The following is an 18,299-nucleotide window of genomic DNA, read 5'->3' on the forward strand; positions in this document are numbered from 1 at the left end:
GAGAGAGAATAATCATCTTGCACTTTTGAAAAATCTTAAATTTTGATTTGAAATAAAGTAAAAGCAAGTCATCTAAACAAAAGAAATAAAAAATAAAAACCTAATTTACACTTAACTCTTAATCTTTCTATCTTCAAAAAATACAAAAAGTAGTTAAGATTTCTTTAAAGTAAAATTATTATTATTTCAATTCTCTTATTACTTCATCATAAATTTGTTTTAACTATGCCTTAATTGCAGCTCAAATAAGATTATTAGCAGTAAAAAAATAATTTTACTCATTTTTAAACTATAAATTTTGATAGTTCTGTCATTAGTTATTCTTCTATCTTTAAAAAATATATAAAACACTCAATTTTGTATTATATATATATACTTAATATCAACTAAATAAAAAAGTAGGAATATTAAAAATCTTAAATTCAAAGAATAAGTATAAGTTTATAATTTTAAGTTATGTCTTTATAAAACCCTGATCAGGATACTTTGAAATAAGCGGAGTTTAGACAAAGCCCTACCCTAGTATAGAATGACTAAAGTAATTTTAAAAGGCAGTGCTCTCCTAGTTCAGGTTAATTTGAAGAAAGTGTGGTAAAGGAGCAAAAATAGCAAGTTTAGACTTCTACGATTAGAAACAGCTAAAGTCCAAATAGAAAGTAATCATAAGAAAAAAGCAAGAGCAATTCTAGAAAGCAGTCAATAGAAGATAATAATAATAATAATCATGATGTATAAGTTGATAAAGTATTAGAGAACTAGGATGAAGAAGTAGAGGATGATTATGAAGAGGAAGATGCTGTTGAAGAAGATGATCGAAACACACTCCAAAAAAGCATTCATAATCCTGAATTTTTGAAATAGCAATAAAAAAAATCTGATGCGTTTTATGCATAACTACAAAAAAAATACGAAGAATAAAAATAGTTGATGGAAACAGGATTAGGTAACCAAATTTATGATAACCAATTGATTAAAATTAAAACTTCATTTGTATCGAATGAAATAAAAGACTAGAAATAGTAAGAAACAGAGAAATAAAATTAGAATTCTACTCAATAGCTATATGCAGATAATTCTGAAGAAAGTAAGCATAATTAGCAAAGCATCCTTATTTAGGCAAATTCGTAGCTCTTAGATGGAAGGAATATTGTCAGTTCCGTGGGAATGGTAATTTATACCTTTGCATTAAAAATTTGTATAAAAAAAGCATGTTTACATACAATAAAAAAACTTAAAATAGTCTAAATTCTAAATAAAAACAATTAGATAAATAGATATAAAAAGGACTTAATTAATTTATTAATTAATTAGAGTTATGTAATTTTTGTTATTATTAAAATTTATAAGAAAACAAAAAGCTTGATTGATTTCCATGCATTTAATTTAGTCATTTTAAAAAAAATAAAAATTACTGTCTATTCAAAAAATAATCCTTACAATTATCTGCATTTGAATTTTTAGCTTAATCAAATAATCAGCATTAAAAGCAAGCAAACAAGCAAGCGCATCTTAGATTACTATTCTATAATTCAAAGTTTTCTTTTTACTCATAATATATTTCATTAATACCAAAAAAAGCTTATTTTTTATTGTTTTAAATTAATTTTAGGTATTTTTACATTCTTTATTATTTTTAAATATATTTTTATTTTTTTAAATAAAAATGTTCCTTTAATGATTAGAGCAATATCAACTAGCCACTGCAAGGTAAAAAAAAAAAAAAATTAGTTATTAAATATTATTAAAGTAGCAACAAACTTTATTTAAAATTAATAAATTTAGATTCAAGTAAATGGGAATGGATGACTTGCAATTTTTTGATTAAGCAAATCTAGGCTGAAAGCACAATAGTCTGGTCTCTCCAACCAACTGTCACTTTTGGTAATCCCAGGAATGATGTAATTTCAAATAAGCATTAAAATAATAAATTATCAATAATAAAACAATTTTATTTCTTCCTTAACAATAAATTATAATTTAAAATAAAAATTGATTAAGATCTAAGAAAATGTTTAATTTTACTTTTTTATATTTATTTCAATCAGATCTTAAAAAATTTTCTCAAATATTTCTTTCGTATTAAAAGCAAAATATTCAGGTACCAAAAATGAGTTTGATAATGGAAAGAAATTTCACTTATGATAGTGAACTTGGATGGAACTGGCATAAAAGTTGGATTTTACCAACTATTTGCCTGAAGTTGGAAGTAAATTAAATTATTTTAAAGCCGAAAAATTTATCATTCATTTTTTATAATTACTATAAAATTAAGATTATAGATCCAGAAACTAAAGAAGTATTCAGTCCTCCTAAAAACACATATGCCTAAATTTACGCTGTCAAGGCAAATACTAAAGAAATTTCTAAATTTCATATAATAGATGTTGGTTTAAAAGGAACAGATAGACTACCTTTAGAAAATGGCACTGTGACTTTTCAGGCTTTGAAATTTACTTCTACCTCTTATAACAACGAAGGTAGTAAATTCAACTTAGTAGTTGCTATAATCGTATAAAATGATAATGATCCTCACCCAAAGGTTATTGAAGCTATGATATCTCCTCCTGTTTTTGTTGATTCTCGTAAGAGTGCAAGAGAAACTCAAATTATTAAGGTAAAAATTAGTTAAAAGAAGCAAAAGAAATTTTTTACATAAACTCAAAATCGTAATTTAATAAAAATTAAATTTTTTTTTAATAAAGCATGTAAAACTGTCAAGTTTCTATGATTTATTTACGCCAGACAACTTCTAAAAGCATTTGATAAAGAGGAAGAAAAAAGAAAATGAGCCAAGCCAAGAAGAAATCTAAAATGATATTGGAGGTTTTACTGGATATTTTACTGCTCCTAATATCAGAAATAAAGTATAATTAAAATTTAATTAATTAACTAAATATAATTTATTACTTACTTACTTACTTACTTACTTAATAGGTTAAACACCCATTTTTCTTGGCATATAAATTTTCTAATTGCATGCAACTATATTATAATAGTGATGAATTTAAAGGAAATCTAAATTATGAAAAATTTGTAGAAAGAGTTGTTGAAAGTCTTTTAGAAAAGGGTAGAATTCACTGCTCATAAAATGGAAAATCAAAGAAAGTAGTAAATGGGATAGATAAAATTAATTAGCAAGCACTCATGACAATTGTATTGACTACTTAAAAGTAAAATATATTCTTCATGAATAAAAAAATAGCAGAACTGCTTGGACCAGTTGATAATAGTGTTGTCAATATCATATTTGACAAGAGTTACTTGCCTGAAAAATATGTTTTGATTCCAAATATCGAAAAAATTCGTAAAGCATATGAAGATATTTATCAAAAAATACTAAAGAAACAACCACTAACTAAGAGATCTCCAAGTAATTAATAAATTAAATTATTCAAATAATTAAAAATAAATAAAATTAATAATATTATCTAACAAAAAAGGTGAAGAAGACATGAATTATGCCAAACACGAAGATATCACTTACAAAAAATTGAAAATTGATGAAGATGACAAAATGAACTCCGACGAAAGTAGTCCTTAACCACCTCAAATTACCTAAGCTTAAAAATTATAGTTTTAAATGAATTCTAAACCACCTGATGTTGTTCCAAAGCTTTAAGCCTATATTGCTCCTCAGACAAAATTATAACAAGCCTCTCCATAAGTTAAAGAAGAAAAGTCAGCTAAATAACCAAAATAAGTAAATGTAGCAACTCCTGCTTTATAAGAACAATCTGCAATCCCATAAGTGAAAGTTTAATCAAGTCCTGGAAAAAACAATATAATTTTACAATAACAATAGTAAAATCAGTAATAAGTTTTATTATAATAGCAATTTGATTAGAATAATTTATAGCAACAGCAATAGTAAGCTTAATAAAAAATATTAATTGCAGGAAATAGCTTAGCAGCGAATCAATAGCAAGTTCCCTAATAAATTTTACCTATGCATTAATAGTTAGTTGGAAATTAAATAAATGGGCTGATGTAGTAACAGTAACTATAATAACCAATTCAGTAAAACTAGTAATTAAGCTAAGTTTAGCAATAGTAATAGTAATAATAACAACAACAAATAATTCAATAAAATATGATGATCTAATAGCATTAATAGCAATAGCCATAGCAACAGCATTAAAATCTATCTCAATAACTTTTGTTAGTGTAAGATCCTTAGGCTTTTAATCTAATCTAATTGTAAATGTTATAGCAATAAGCTCAACCTTAATAAAACCAATAATTAATAGGGTAAATAGGAAATTAAGCATATACAATTCCTTCAACTGCAGATATTAACCAAATATAACTAAATTAATTACTGCAGTAATAACAAAATTAAAATTTGCAAATGCTTAATAATTAAATAAATTAAAATGCATAAAACTTGATTCAACTACAAAACCAACCAGGCAGTTAAATACAAGTAATCAATGGATAAATAATACCAAAATAAATGGAAGTATAAATGGGTTAGTTTGCACTTCAAAACTAATAAGGAATCGGGTAAATAAATGCAAATTAAAATATTTTTGTAGGATAATAAATGAACTAAAAATAACAATAGAACTTAATTCAATAGTAGCATCAACAATAATAAGCTAGACTAATCTAGCAATAATAGCAATAGCCCTTCATGACTCAGTAGCTAGTATATAATAGTTAAGGTATTTTAGACCCTAATTATTAGCTTTAATTAGCCAACTAACAAATTTAATCAGCTAATTAATAAATTCAGTAAATATAAGGCATCAAAACCATAAATCAAAATGATAATGCACTCTTGTTGCAGCAGCTTGGCATGTAGCAACAGCCTCAAACACAATAACAAGCTAATGGTATAAATCAGATATTTTAGTAACAGGCTTAGCCAAATCGTTAAATTCAACAACCTCAATTTAACCCAGCATAGTAACAGTAATAATAGCAGTACTAAATGTTTAATAACATGATATTAAATCCTAATGACCCTTCATCTTTCAAATAAATTAATGGAAATATTTAAGATTTTATAAATAACACTCAACTTTAGCAGATTATGGGTGGTAAAAATACTAAAATAGAATGAAATTATATTTTTATTGATTGAATTAAATTAATAAACAACTAAAAAAAAAATATTTTGAAATTAATTGCTTATAACCGTTTTATTAATATTTTAAATCTTCTTATGTCAACTTCATCTCCTCAAATAATATGTCATTACATACTTTCAATTATAAATTAATTATTTTTGTTTTTCATATAATTTAATCAGTTTTTATTATTGACTAATCACTTTTTAAATTTTTCTTTTCAGCAAATATAAAACGCGAAATTTAAATAAATCATTTAATGATAAAAATAAAATCAGAATTTACTTTATTTGTCCTGCCATATTTTGGGAATGATCTAGGCAAGTTTTATTATATTTAATTATTATTTTTCGATTAAATAAGAGTAAAGTAGATTTAATCAATCTTTTTATCAAAGAAATTAGTGAAATAAAGAATTTAAAAATCCTTGTAAATGCTTCTTCTTTTATCCTGTTAGCATTTATTTTATATAAATTTCAATTTATAATTTAAAACATTTATCAGACAGTTTATGTTTTAATTAAATTATAGCTTATTAAATGTATACATAATTCATTTATTTATTACCTAAAAAATTTAAATATATTTTAGAATTATCATTTTTCTAGCTTTTACTTAATTTTTAAAGCAAGTTAGGAATTAATTTATTTACTAATTAAACGATTATTTATTTTTTTAATAGAAAATATACATCTTAATCTAAATAAATAAATAAGCTCTATTTCTAAAGTAAATGCTACCTTCTATAAAAAAACCTAAAAAATAAATTAGAAAAGATAAATTCATTGACAATTTATTTAAAAGTTTTGAAGAGAAGGCACCTAAAACAAAAGAAGATTTTAATTATGAAATATTATAAAATTTAGAGCCTGTGCATATTGAAGTAATTTTTGGGTTTTATAATTTAAATTAAAAAAGTAATTAGTTTGTGCAATTTATTTTAATAGGGAATATATTTTGAAAAGAAGAATTCAAGCTAACCTTATTATAGTAGGTAGATAGGGATTAATAATCCTTATTATTCTTCTTCTTCTAAAAATCATATGCGTAATAGCTCTATGCAAGAATTATACAATACAAAAGAATTAGATGCTAATATATTGCAAAATGCATTCACTCCAAGAGGCAATAATCTCAACTTTCTTGAAAATTATAAAAACGCATTTAACAAAATAGTCTCACCAAGAAGTTCAAGGAGCCCAAGGAGTCCACGTAGTCCCAGGGAACTTGAAAACTCTGGGAATCTTTCGTAGAGAGGATTTATGAAATCAAAATCATAACAAGCTATTCAAGTAGATTAAATTGAAGAGTAGATAGATAGATTAATTTATTTGTTTATTATTTGTTACATTTAATTTAAAGCATTAATGAATTAATTAATAGTTTTTAAATCAGTTACTAAGAAAGACTTTTTTTGATTGTTTATAAAACTGATTCTTACCAATTATTTAAAAAATAATATATTTTAATTTAAATAGGACCAATTACTTTGAGGAAGTGTTTCAAAAAAAGTAGTAATAGATTGAAGAAAATGAAAATTTGGCAAATGAGAATTTACCTCCTCATATTTTAAAAGAATACACTAAAAGATGGGGTGAAGTAGATATTTCTATGAAAAAAACAGATAGACTTCTTCAACAAGAAGTCTCTCAGACAATGAATACGATAAACTCAAACTTAAAGCAAATAGTTGTTGAGTAAAAATTTATTAAAATTGGATAATTGCTTGTAACTTAACAATTTTTTAACAAAAATAGATAAGACAAAAAAAGAATCATTCGAAACTTAACATCTTTGGATTCAATATTTTAAGTTGCCAAAAACGAAGTTTTAGAACTTAAGGTGATTGACCTTACAAATGAGAAAGAAAAAAAGTAGATTAGGCCAAGATAATCAATGCAGGATTCAATTAATAATCTTCCAGCCATACCTAAAGTATTTACCATAAAAACTGAGCCAAGTTAATATGATTTTTAAAATAAAAATTCTCATAAATTCAAAAAAATCACAAATATCAATCCTAAATTTTCCTTAATGTACTCAAGATTTATAAAAAAATTGCATTATCCTCATCTTAAGTCAGATACACATTTAGAAAAAAAGAAGTTCTTAACCAAATTTAGATAGTAGCAATTAGAATATAAACCCAAAACTAATCTAATTCTTTATTAAGGCTTACAAGACATTCTTTAAGAGAATACATTTTAATAGTAAAATTAAGAAAATTCGTACACTACTTAAAACATAAGCAAAGTAAATTACTTTAATTTATCATTAGTCAAAAATTGTTTAAAAAATTCAATAGGATAACAGCTAATACTTACCTATCTTGCAAATAAACAAAAGCATAAAGAATAAAGTTACAAACAAAAGTGTTGAATAAACGTTGAATGGATCAAGTGTGTTTGATAAATCTAAGCTTAGTACCACAATTGACACTTACTATGGTAAATAAATGGATAGGACTTTATCTCTTCATAAAACATATGATAGTTCTGCTAAAAAGACAACTTAGATTTAACCTAATAAATTGTTAAACAAATCTCAGTCTTCAAAAAACATATATCACAAAAAGCAAAAGAATTTACCTAAATTTTTGGTTCCATTTAAAGACCTTGTGCTCAATACATGGAAAGGTAAAATAGGTCCTACATAAGAAGAGAATGTGCTATTTTCTAATTGCTTGGGAATGCTTTCACTCCACAAAGAAATGAAAGAAGATATACATGATATAAAAGAATACTAATTCGATTTGAAATCTTAATACACAGCAGTGCCTTCTAAGTCTACAAGATGTATTTTAATTTCTTTTAAACTTTTAGTTTGAAAATTTTTTTAATTTTTGATAATTAAAAATAAAAGTGCAAAAGAATGCAGAAAAGAAATTCAAAAAAGTAATTAAACAGAATGTAGATACAAAATAAATGTTAATTAACATGAATATTCAGCAACTTGATTAAATAGTTGAGTTAGATGATCCTATTGATTACTTAATATCTGACAATTATTGAATGTGTATCTTCTTTTTTAAAGAATTTTAATCATTAAAATAATCATTAAATATATAATTTGTTATGTATTTTTAAATTAATTTTAATTATTGAAAAATCTATGTATTAATTTTTTTTAATAATTAGCAAGATAAAAAATAACTTATTTTTGAAAAAATAAACTGGTTTAAAGTTTTTAATTTAATTATAAAATTTTTAATTATCGTTTTTTACTAATAAAGTTTTTATATTATGCACATTTTATCAAATAATAGTGTAAAGGTAATTAAATGTCTTATATCAAATAAATCTTTTATATTTTGATATTAAATAATAAAATTAAAAATAAATTTTAATAAAATAAATGATTTTTGATATTAAAATACAAAGAAATAGCATAATTATACTAAATATCTAACTAAATAAATATCAAATTAGGAAATAATTTTAAACTGTTATTATTTAATTAAGTTTATAATTTTAAAAAGATGTTGCCAACTTGATTACAATTAGAAGCATTTTGTTATTTGTTATATTCATTCATTAAATAAAAATCTTACTTTATTTGTATGATTGATTAGATTATTTTTGATGATTTTAATTATTTTAGTTAATTATTTTATTCTTAAAAATTTTAATTAATTAAAAATTGGTGGGTTTTTTTATAAGAAAAATGATAGACACAAATTTATTTTTATTTATTAAAGTAATAGAGTTGACTAGACTTTAAATTTTTTTTAAATATCTTTAAATTCAATCAAATTTAAGTAATTAATTATATTTTTATTGGAATTTATTTAACTATTGGTAATTATGTTTTGAAAAATGAGCTTATGTTTTAATCATTATACATCTATCTATCTATCAATCTATCTTTTTATTTATTTAATTAGAAATATATTAAGGGAAGATACAACTTAATTTTAAAGAGCTGATAGAAAGCAAAAATCAAAAGGATATTTATATATTCTGAAAAGAATTAATTAAAGAAAAACAGAAAAAGTAAATAAACACAAGGTATGGCAAACCGTAGCAAATTTATGCAATGGATTGACTACCGTGTCCGTGTTACTATTTAAGACGGGCGTATGTTAGTTGGTACCTTCCTTGCATTTGATAAACACTTAAATCTTGTTTTAAGTGAAACTGAAGAATTCAGACCCATCAAGCCTAAGACTAAGGGTAATTAATTAAAATTCAATTTATTTCATGTTTTTTTTCAGGTTAAATGTTCTTTAAAACAAATCATCAATTACCAAGAAATGCATAGCTCAATTAGGAAACAAAAGAAATGATATTAGTGTTCTAGTTATTGGGTTTAAATTTAAAATAAATAAAGCAATAGATGTTAAAATAATAATTATTATTAGTATCTTTCACTAAATTAGTGTTAGACAGTGATAATTTAATAATTGTCTTCATAATATGAAAAATAAATCTCAACAAATGAGTTTTTTGATAAATTTTAAAAAGCTTATAAATAGTTTGAAAAAAAAAAACTTAAACTTTCTCTAAATGTTTTAAATAACCTGCATTTTTGAAAATTATTATTAAATAAGCTCTGTGAAAGAGTATTTGTGAATGATAATAATATAATTTATCAATTAATTATTAGGTGAACCTGAGAGACAAACTAAGCGTATTCTTGGATTGGTTATCATCAGAGGTGAAAATATAGTATCTATAAATGCAGAAGCTCCTCCTTCTCAGCAGGTAAATAATTTTTATGTTATTTAAGAACGAAAATTTGAATTCTATTATGCATAATTGAATAAAGATAAACTATAAAATTTATTTTTTATAACCTAAAATTAGGCAAAAAAGATAGATACAAGTGCCACTGGGCCAGGTACTGCCCAGCCTATTAATAGAGTTGGCACAGTTCCCCCAATGATGGATAGACCTCCTTAGATGCCTCCAGGTCAACCCCCAATGGGCATGATGCCTCCTCCTATGCCCGGAATGCCTCCTATGCATCCTGGTATGCTACCTCCTAATCTTAGACCTCCTGGTACTCTTCCTCCAAGCTATTGAAATATATAAAAAGATAATAAAGGAATGTAACAGCTGTAATAAGTAGTAAAATAGATAAAAACAAACTCACTTAAGATAAATATAATACAAAAATCAATAAAAATCTAATTAAATTCATTTAGAGGTATTTTGCAACACAAAATAGGAGTTTTTTTATATAAAATTAAAGGATGAAAGGTATAGCAAAATTAGCTAAAAATATAATGCTTTCTTAAATATAATATAAATATCTTTTAACTGTATATTAAATGCATCTTTTATATTTGAGCTTTTTCTTAGCACTTCTTCCTTTTCCTTACCTTCCTTCAATCATTTCAAAAATATTTTTTTCAAATAAAAATGATAAAAAATACTTTTATATTTATCAGTATTTATTCATAAAAAAAAATATTAATAAAAGTATAAATAAAGCTATAGCTTTATCTGTTATTATTTATTATAGAATTAATTTTCTAAAATAAAATATAATTATTATAAAATCTTTATATTTAGATGATCATAAATTATATAAAAATAGAAAAACTTTTAAATCCAACAATTTAAATAATTGTTTGTGTTTAAAAAAGATAAAATCCTATAAAAAAACAAAAACAAACTGTAAAGATAACGTAGTTGTCTTTAGTTTGATTCTATTTAAAGTAATTAAAGTAGAACTTTTTAATAACAACTCAACTTATTTAATTAGAAGCAAAGAATATTTTTTTATTCTTAGTAAAATGAATTTAAGTGAAATTAAGAATTAATTTAAAGATGTAAAATCTCCTCGATTTAGAGAATCTAATGCTTTTAGTTAATAAGTAAAGGGTACTAAAAAAAAATCTATCCCAAATAGCTTACCTAGAAGTCCAGAATTATTTGGTAGCACTAATAACTCTTTTTACTAAAATGGTTTGCCTTTGTCGCCTAAAATTTAATTAAGTTAGAACGAAAAGGTTATTAATATACTCGATTAAAGTGGCATTCTATTATCTAAACCAGCTTGGATGCTATCAGGAACAGTAACTAATAAAAGGACTAAAAACTATAAAAATAATATCAATCTAAATATTGTAAGTAAATTCAACTTAGATGATAAGAAAAAGATTCCAAAATTAACTCCAGTCTTGATAACTCATTAAACTTAAACAGAGCCAGATGAAAAAGCGAAAAATGAAAGTGTACATAAATACTCTGAAGGTAAAGAGCTGCCTGATTATAAATAATATGGTGGGCCGTTTAATATCGCTCATATCCCAGAAGAAGGGGTTTAAGTTGAATTAGATCAATCGGAAATTGAAATAATTGATAAAATTGCTAATTTTGAAACATAGGACGATGATCCTCTCAAGGTTAAAATGTCTTGTTTCACAGAAATTAAATAAAATTTAGTAAAAAATGAAGCAGATTATTATGATTAATTCAAAAATTTAAATCACATAATTGAAGCAGAGAAGTTTTTTTAAGGAAATAAAGTTTCAAGCTATTCGGAAATGCTTCAAAAAATTCAAAACAATAAATTATTTCCTAAAACGTTAGGTTTAGTAAAAAGTAATATTTAAAGTTAGTACTAATCAAATGCTTCTTCTAGGAGAAATAGCGAAATTTTAAATAAATATGATTAAAATCAAAAGCTTCAAACCTAGGGAGCAATTGAATCTTCTCGGTCAATAGCATTATCTATAAATACTCCAAAAAATAAAAATAATTTAAGTAGAATGACATCTATTTCTTTCAGCTAAAAGCCAAGCAGCAAAAATATTTAACAACCTCTAGAAAGAACAAATTCATAATACTTTAATTTGATTTCATCAGCAATTAACAAAATCTAAGCATAGTAAATAGGGTCTTTAGGTAATTTGAAAAGAAGTGAAAGCTATATGAACTTTTAGAGTCGATAAGATTCTCCTATTAACTCTCCTATGAATATTGATAAAATTATAAAAACTTCTAAATTTCGCAAAGGAAGTTTTTCTATTGCCAAAAATAATTTTACTGCTGAGATTTAAAATATGAATTTAGGTTCAAATAAATTTATTGAAAATGAAAAGCAGCAAGAAGAAATCGATGCCTCTTTAGATAAAAAATAAGAAACTCAGTCAAAAAAAAAGATTCCTTTTTTCATGAAATTAAAAAGTTAAAATAAAAATAAATAAGGGAATTTTTCATAAGATTTTAGTAAAGAATTTTATTAAAAATAGCAAATACTCACTGAAGCTAGTGAAAGATTTATTCCCATTAATAGATAAAATACCCAGCAATCTATATCTTCTCGCTCAGAGATTATTATGAATAATTATAAAAAAAATAATAGTAATTCACGTTATCCTATGAATTCAGAGTATATGGAAGAAGAATAACTAAATTTAAACTACTTTTCTATTAATGATAAATAAGTGGATGTAGTGAGCACAGTAGTAAGTGAAGGAAAAAAGTATAAAGTTATTAAGCTAAGCAAAAATAGGATAACTAATGAAGGGCTATCTAATTTTTTACAAAATTTACCTTCAAATATTAAGAAAATTGATATAAGTTATAACTCCTTTAGTCATGTTGGAATAATACCTTTAATAAACAGAATTAGTAAGTCAGAATTTACATAATTATAAGAAATCAATATAGAAGGCAATAACTTAGGAGATAAATCAATATCTAAGCTTCTAACATCACTTTATGATTATACCAAACTGTTAAAATTAAATATATCAAAAAATTCTTTAACAATTGATTCCATCCCATATCTAGTAAATTTAATTACTTAAAGCTCCTGTATTTAAGAGCTCTATCTAAAATGGAATAAGTTTAAATCAGAATCTGGTTAAAAAATAGCTGAAGCTCTTATGGAAAATGACACTATAAAAGTACTTGATTTATCATATAATTCTTTGGGAATTTCAAATAACTAGAAATGCTAATTTTCAAAAACATTTGCAAAGCTAATTGAAAAAGACTCTGACTGTAGCATTATTCATATCGATATATCTTATAATTAAATTAATTTTTAAGAATCTTCTATCATCTCTGAAGCACTCAAAAAAAATTTTACAATACTTGGGTTCCACTTTAACGGAAATTGTGGTTTTATAGATAAATCTGGATTTCTAATTCCTACAAAAGACGTTTCAAATTTATTAAGCCCACTTGAATCAAAAATATAAGGGGTTAGAGTAAAATTAATTAACATTCCTTTGTAAATTTTAAAATATAATAAAAACATTAAATAAAAAATAGAGGCTTGAGTAATCAAGTCTTATGATTGAAGCTACTTAAGATAATTGCTGGATATGCTAAGGATGGGAAGAAAAAAAGTTTATTTGGAGACCTATGATTTCAGGGTAAGTATAGGTAGAACCAATATTTGTCCACATTAGTACAGAACAATATACTCCTAAAAAATTGGAAAAAGAGATAAATGGTAACTTAGTTTATTATGTCTATAGAGGAATGTTCCCTCCTAATACAAAGATTAACTATTTTTTTACTTCAAATGGTCATTGTTTGTTTGCCAAAGAACAAACAAACGAGGAAATAAACTTAACAAACATTTAAATCAGCTACAGTGATGAAACCACTTTAATCCCATAAATACAGATAGTAAATACTTTTACTACCAACAAAAATAACTAAATAATTGATGAATCAAACTATCAAATTAAAATAAAATCAAAACCGAGAGTATAAATTTTCAAATATCCAAAACCAGAGCTCAAAGAGCTTTAAATTATTTGGAACTTAAGCTAATCATTATTTTATGAGTATTAAAATGAAAACGATGAATAATTGATTGAATAATGCTTTGAATTTGATATTAGATATAGCTAGATAGAACACTATATTATGAATGATTTCTTGAGCTTTAAAAGGACTATCAGGAAATATTATAAGTAAATTAAAGATGTCTTCAAATACTATTCTTCTTACAAACCATTTCTTGGTGAGAAATGGACAATCCCAATAGAAGTGTTTATCTAGTTGCTTAGTTCTGGACCAATAGAGATCATTGATGAAAAATACCTTAAAAAATGCTCAATAGCAGTTATATTTGACTAAACTAATTAGAACGAAAAAAAAAACAACAACATACCTCCGAAATAATTGGCGAGGTAAATAAATTCATTGTCTTTTAAAAACTAAAAATTATTTTTTATTATTAAAAAATAGGCATAACTTTTTACTTGCAATTTTAAGGTAAATAATTTTAAATTTTAGCTTTTTTTAAATTAATTATTATTAAAGAGTTGCTGAAATTAAATATTTGCAGTCTGGTTTAGCTTAAGACCATAAGACAGCCTTTGAAATGCTATTTGAAAAAGGATTTTAGCAAGTTTGTAATTAAGTTTAATGTGAACATCTTTGGAGGATAAATAATTTATGGAATTAAGAAGTAGATTTAGTCCTTTAGTATTATAAGCCGTTAATTAACTACTTATTTAATAAGGTAAATAGAAATTATTTAAATATTATTGTTGAAAAATAATAAATAACATACCATAAATTTAAATTATTAAACAAATCAAAATATTTAAAAATTCAAATTTTTATTAATATTTTTGTTAAACCCATTATTTTTTAATTAAAAATTTTTTAACTAACTACACCAAAAATTAACAGTATTTAAATCTTAGTTGACCAAATATTTTTAATTTCAATTAATATATTTTAGAAAACCAATTAAATATTCAATAAATTAAAATAAAGTGTATTTTTTATTGAAAAATATTTTTATTTTTAAAATATAAATTTAGTACTCTTATAGGACTTAAGATAGCTAACTGTAGCTTTTTATTTAGTAACAGTAAATTTATTATTAAAACGCAAACTAGAGTTAAAACACTAATAATTTACCTAAATTTATGTGTTTAAATGACTTTAAAGCTTTTGTTTATGAGAATATAAAAGAATTTAGCTTTCTTTCATTAATAGATATTCAAAAATGCTTTAATTTAAGTATATAGACATAAGTTGACTGTATTAACAAATATAAACATTTATATTTGAATTTACTAGAATTCTATGAAGCTGTAGCTAGGCTTGCAAATTTACTTATAATATACCCAGTAGGCTTTGATTTTTTGGATGAGAGTACTCTTTGCTATTTTAAAGATATGGATATTTGTTGCAAGTTAGAATCAATGCTAGTAAAAATCTTTCAAAAAAGAAAAAATGAGACGAAAACTCTTTCTGAAATAACTGTTTCATAAACTTCTCTATTTGATTAAAAGATTAGACAATTCATATAATAAAAATAAATATTTAAACCAATAACTCAAAATAATTAAGAATAAGCCTAGACTATTACTACAAATATATAATTATAAGTTTCCTCTTTAAAAAGATAATCTATTGTATTACCAACACCGATAGATTATGCTTAGTCTACATTTTAGCATAGCAACCCTTAAATATTTAACACAGATGATAAATGTTCAGAAACTTTTGACTCTGTTAAAAGCAATTTTGTAAATGGTTAATTAGTACGTAGATCAGGTTCAATGACACAAAACTTTAAATCAATTTACTTTTAACCATCTCCTTAATAAGAAAAATATAGTATTGATATGCAAGATTCAATAAGAATGTCATAAAATATTAAATAAATTATATGAATTAACTATTTGATGCTTCAACTAAACTAACGGACTAAATTTGTATTTTATATTATAAGATATATTAATTCATTATTAAATTATAATTAATTTACATTTTTAATAATTAAAAATTACATTTTATAATATTTTAGAATAAATAATTATTAATTCTTTTATTATTATTTTATGTTTTAAATGTTAAAACTATAAATTTGTCAAATTAAAAACTCAAAATCTTTACAAAATATTTATCCCTCAAAAATTAATTTAAGAAACAAAACATTTTCAATCACAAAGTTATATTTAAAATATGGAGTAGATAGCACTAATACAAAATATTTATTTCATAGTCAAATAAATATTAGAGAATATTTGTTACATTTACAAAAATAAGCATTAAATAAATTATTTATTAGAAAAACAGATTTGTTTGTTATTTTTAAAATCATTAGGAAATATTTGGTTATGATAAACCAAGTTAGAATTCACATTCAGAACTAACCAATAGGACTAAAACTTAGAATTTAATTAGAGTTTAATTTTGATAAATTTATGAAGACATATAGTTCCTATAATGAAAGACAAACCAATAAAATTAGTTTTCTTAGTTGAACAAGCTAGATTATTAAATAAAAACTATTTATCATAATATTAAATTTCATAGTATAATCCCTTTAAGTTAATATTTGTTATATATTAGTGTATGAATATTTATTATGTATGAGAATATTACAATTTGTTTAGCTAAAAAAAAATATTTAAAATGATTTTGAATTAAAATTTGGTTTTTATTTTTGTTTATTTATTTTGAAATAAAATGTAAATTAGAAAATAAAAAGAAATAATGATTGATAATTAAATTAAAAATCTAAAAGAATATGTTAGAATGTTTTAAATAATTTCTAAAGAAATTAGATTCAGCAAAAATTTCATACATTCATTTATAAATAAATAGATAGATATATCTTACTTAAAATAAAATTTGTATACATTTAATATATAAAAATAATATTTTCTAGAATGAAAAAATTAATCTTGCCATACGCATTTAGAGGAATAGCATTTGATCACTTGTAGTTATATTATCCTGGTAGGTTAGTAGATAGACCAAAGGCTATATAATACTTGGGTGAAGGCACTCATACTTAGTTTTCTAGAGTTTATTCAGACGTTTTATAAGCAATTGCAGAAGATGATAGAGAATATCTTGAATCTATCATGGAAAAAAGATTATATAAAAGAACTATCGAAGGAATAGAATAAATTTAAAAGAAAAATATGAAAATTAACTATTTAGAAGATTCTCGTGCTAACTTTGAAGAAATTTTTGATAAAGATGAAGATGGAGAAGATCTTAACATTAAAAACTAATAGGTTTCTTAGTTTGTTTAAAATTAAATTATAAATGCAACTCAATACAAAGAAATAGATATGAAAATTATGCTTGAAGCTCATGGCGTTTTTGGCGCTCGTATTAATAGAGAAGAGAATGTGGGAAAAGTAATGGAATTAAGAGGAAGATTATCTTCAAGATCCTACTTTGTCAACTTTTCTAATTTAATGAATCTCTATCACAATTAGATTTTATCATTAAATGTTTACTTCTAAACAACTAGAAGACTTTATGTAACTGATGAAGATGGTGATCTCATCCATGGTGAAGATACTTTGAATAAAGAAATAAGTCATGTATGGAGATTTGAAACATACACTCCTAATTTCGATTGGGTTTTAACTGACATGGATACATTTTTAGAAGGAAATCCTTATTATAGATAGCCACCTAACAAAGGACAAAACGAAGAATAAACTAATTCAAATTGATGCTTTTTATTTAATTTTATTATTAATTCTAAGAAATCTCTAAATCTTTTTAAGTGAATTTTGTTCTTATGTATTTATGCTGTAGTCTATGTTATTTCTTATATTTTGCCTATTAAATATATTAATAACTTTTACGCACAGTAATCCATTATAAAATATTTTAAACTGCATTCTATAATATTATTTGTATATAAAAAAATTTTATGGCTAAGTTTTATCCACTTAAAGAAAATAATTTTTTATATAATTGATTGTTAAAACTTGAAATAGGACAAATTTGACATAAGCCTTTTAAATTTTATATTTAATTTAGAATAAGTAATTAATAGGTTGGTTAGGGATATTTTCATCTCTAAATACTAAGGCTGAAAAAAAAGTACTAGTTTCTATATCATGACTAGACGCAATTCTATCATTTTAAATAGCAAATTATTTATTTTCTGATATTTTTTATTGTAATTTACTAAATAGAAATAAATATGAATAAATTTTTAAACGTTTTATAAAAAAATTTATCATAAATGTATTTTTAGTAATAATTAGATAATTAATTAAAGAACAAAGAATACTACTTCTTAAATTAAAATAAATTTAATGCAAAATTTGTTGGCAAAAGTAAATTAAAATAAATTAAAAGTGTAATTAATTTTTAGATTTGTATGCTAAAATATTTAATTAGTTTTTTAATTAAATAATTAGGTAACTAAGTACTATTTAAGGATTTTTTTTACTTTAATTAAAAGTAAACTGTGGGTGAAGACTGTATCTTATTTACATTTATTTGTACATAAATTCGATGTTTTCAAATTGTAACA

The 18,299-nt window shown here is 23.3% G+C and overlaps 5 protein-coding genes across 5 annotated transcripts; all 5 read left to right on the top strand. All coding sequences in view use genetic code 6, as the record gives it.

Moving 5' to 3' along the window:
* Positions 1-456: 456 nt before the first annotated feature.
* On the top strand, positions 457-5,065 carry TTHERM_00723280 (zinc finger transcription factor sma protein, putative; the record flags this gene model as incomplete). Its single annotated transcript, XM_001031806.2, has 9 exons — positions 457-943; positions 1,010-1,167; positions 1,683-1,707; positions 1,783-1,898; positions 2,087-2,206; positions 2,273-2,614; positions 2,703-2,864; positions 2,935-3,370; positions 3,441-5,065. 9 exons carry the CDS (start codon positions 457-459, stop codon positions 5,063-5,065), a joined length of 3,471 nt encoding a protein of 1,156 aa, XP_001031806.2.
* A 740-nt stretch (positions 5,066-5,805) lies between these two features.
* On the top strand, positions 5,806-8,083 carry TTHERM_000723289 (hypothetical protein; the record flags this gene model as incomplete). Its single annotated transcript, XM_012800330.1, has 6 exons — positions 5,806-5,955; positions 6,020-6,381; positions 6,551-6,769; positions 6,830-7,325; positions 7,378-7,867; positions 7,935-8,083. The coding sequence occupies 6 exons, from the start codon at positions 5,806-5,808 to the stop codon at positions 8,081-8,083; spliced, it is 1,866 nt and encodes a 621-aa protein (XP_012655784.1).
* A 998-nt stretch (positions 8,084-9,081) lies between these two features.
* Positions 9,082-10,096, top strand: TTHERM_00723290 (Sm protein B domain protein; the record flags this gene model as incomplete). The annotated part of the gene is made up of 3 exons (XM_001031807.3): positions 9,082-9,244; positions 9,678-9,775; positions 9,878-10,096. The coding sequence occupies 3 exons, from the start codon at positions 9,082-9,084 to the stop codon at positions 10,094-10,096; spliced, it is 480 nt and encodes a 159-aa protein (XP_001031807.1).
* Positions 10,097-10,812: 716 nt separating this feature from the next.
* Positions 10,813-15,678, top strand: TTHERM_00723300 (hypothetical protein; the record flags this gene model as incomplete). The annotated part of the gene is made up of 6 exons (XM_001031808.2): positions 10,813-13,239; positions 13,304-14,175; positions 14,234-14,260; positions 14,309-14,510; positions 14,829-14,867; positions 15,028-15,678. 6 exons carry the CDS (start codon positions 10,813-10,815, stop codon positions 15,676-15,678), a joined length of 4,218 nt encoding a protein of 1,405 aa, XP_001031808.2.
* Positions 15,679-16,680: 1,002 nt separating this feature from the next.
* On the top strand, positions 16,681-17,484 carry TTHERM_00723310 (hypothetical protein; the record flags this gene model as incomplete). Its single annotated transcript, XM_001031809.3, has 1 exon — positions 16,681-17,484. One exon carries the CDS (start codon positions 16,681-16,683, stop codon positions 17,482-17,484), a length of 804 nt encoding a protein of 267 aa, XP_001031809.1.
* Between the last annotated feature and the right edge of the window lie 815 nt (positions 17,485-18,299).

The sequence above is a fragment of the Tetrahymena thermophila genome (assembly GCF_000189635.1).
Source record: "Tetrahymena thermophila SB210 genomic scaffold scf_8254362, whole genome shotgun sequence".
NCBI lineage: Eukaryota > Ciliophora > Oligohymenophorea > Hymenostomatida > Tetrahymenidae > Tetrahymena > Tetrahymena thermophila.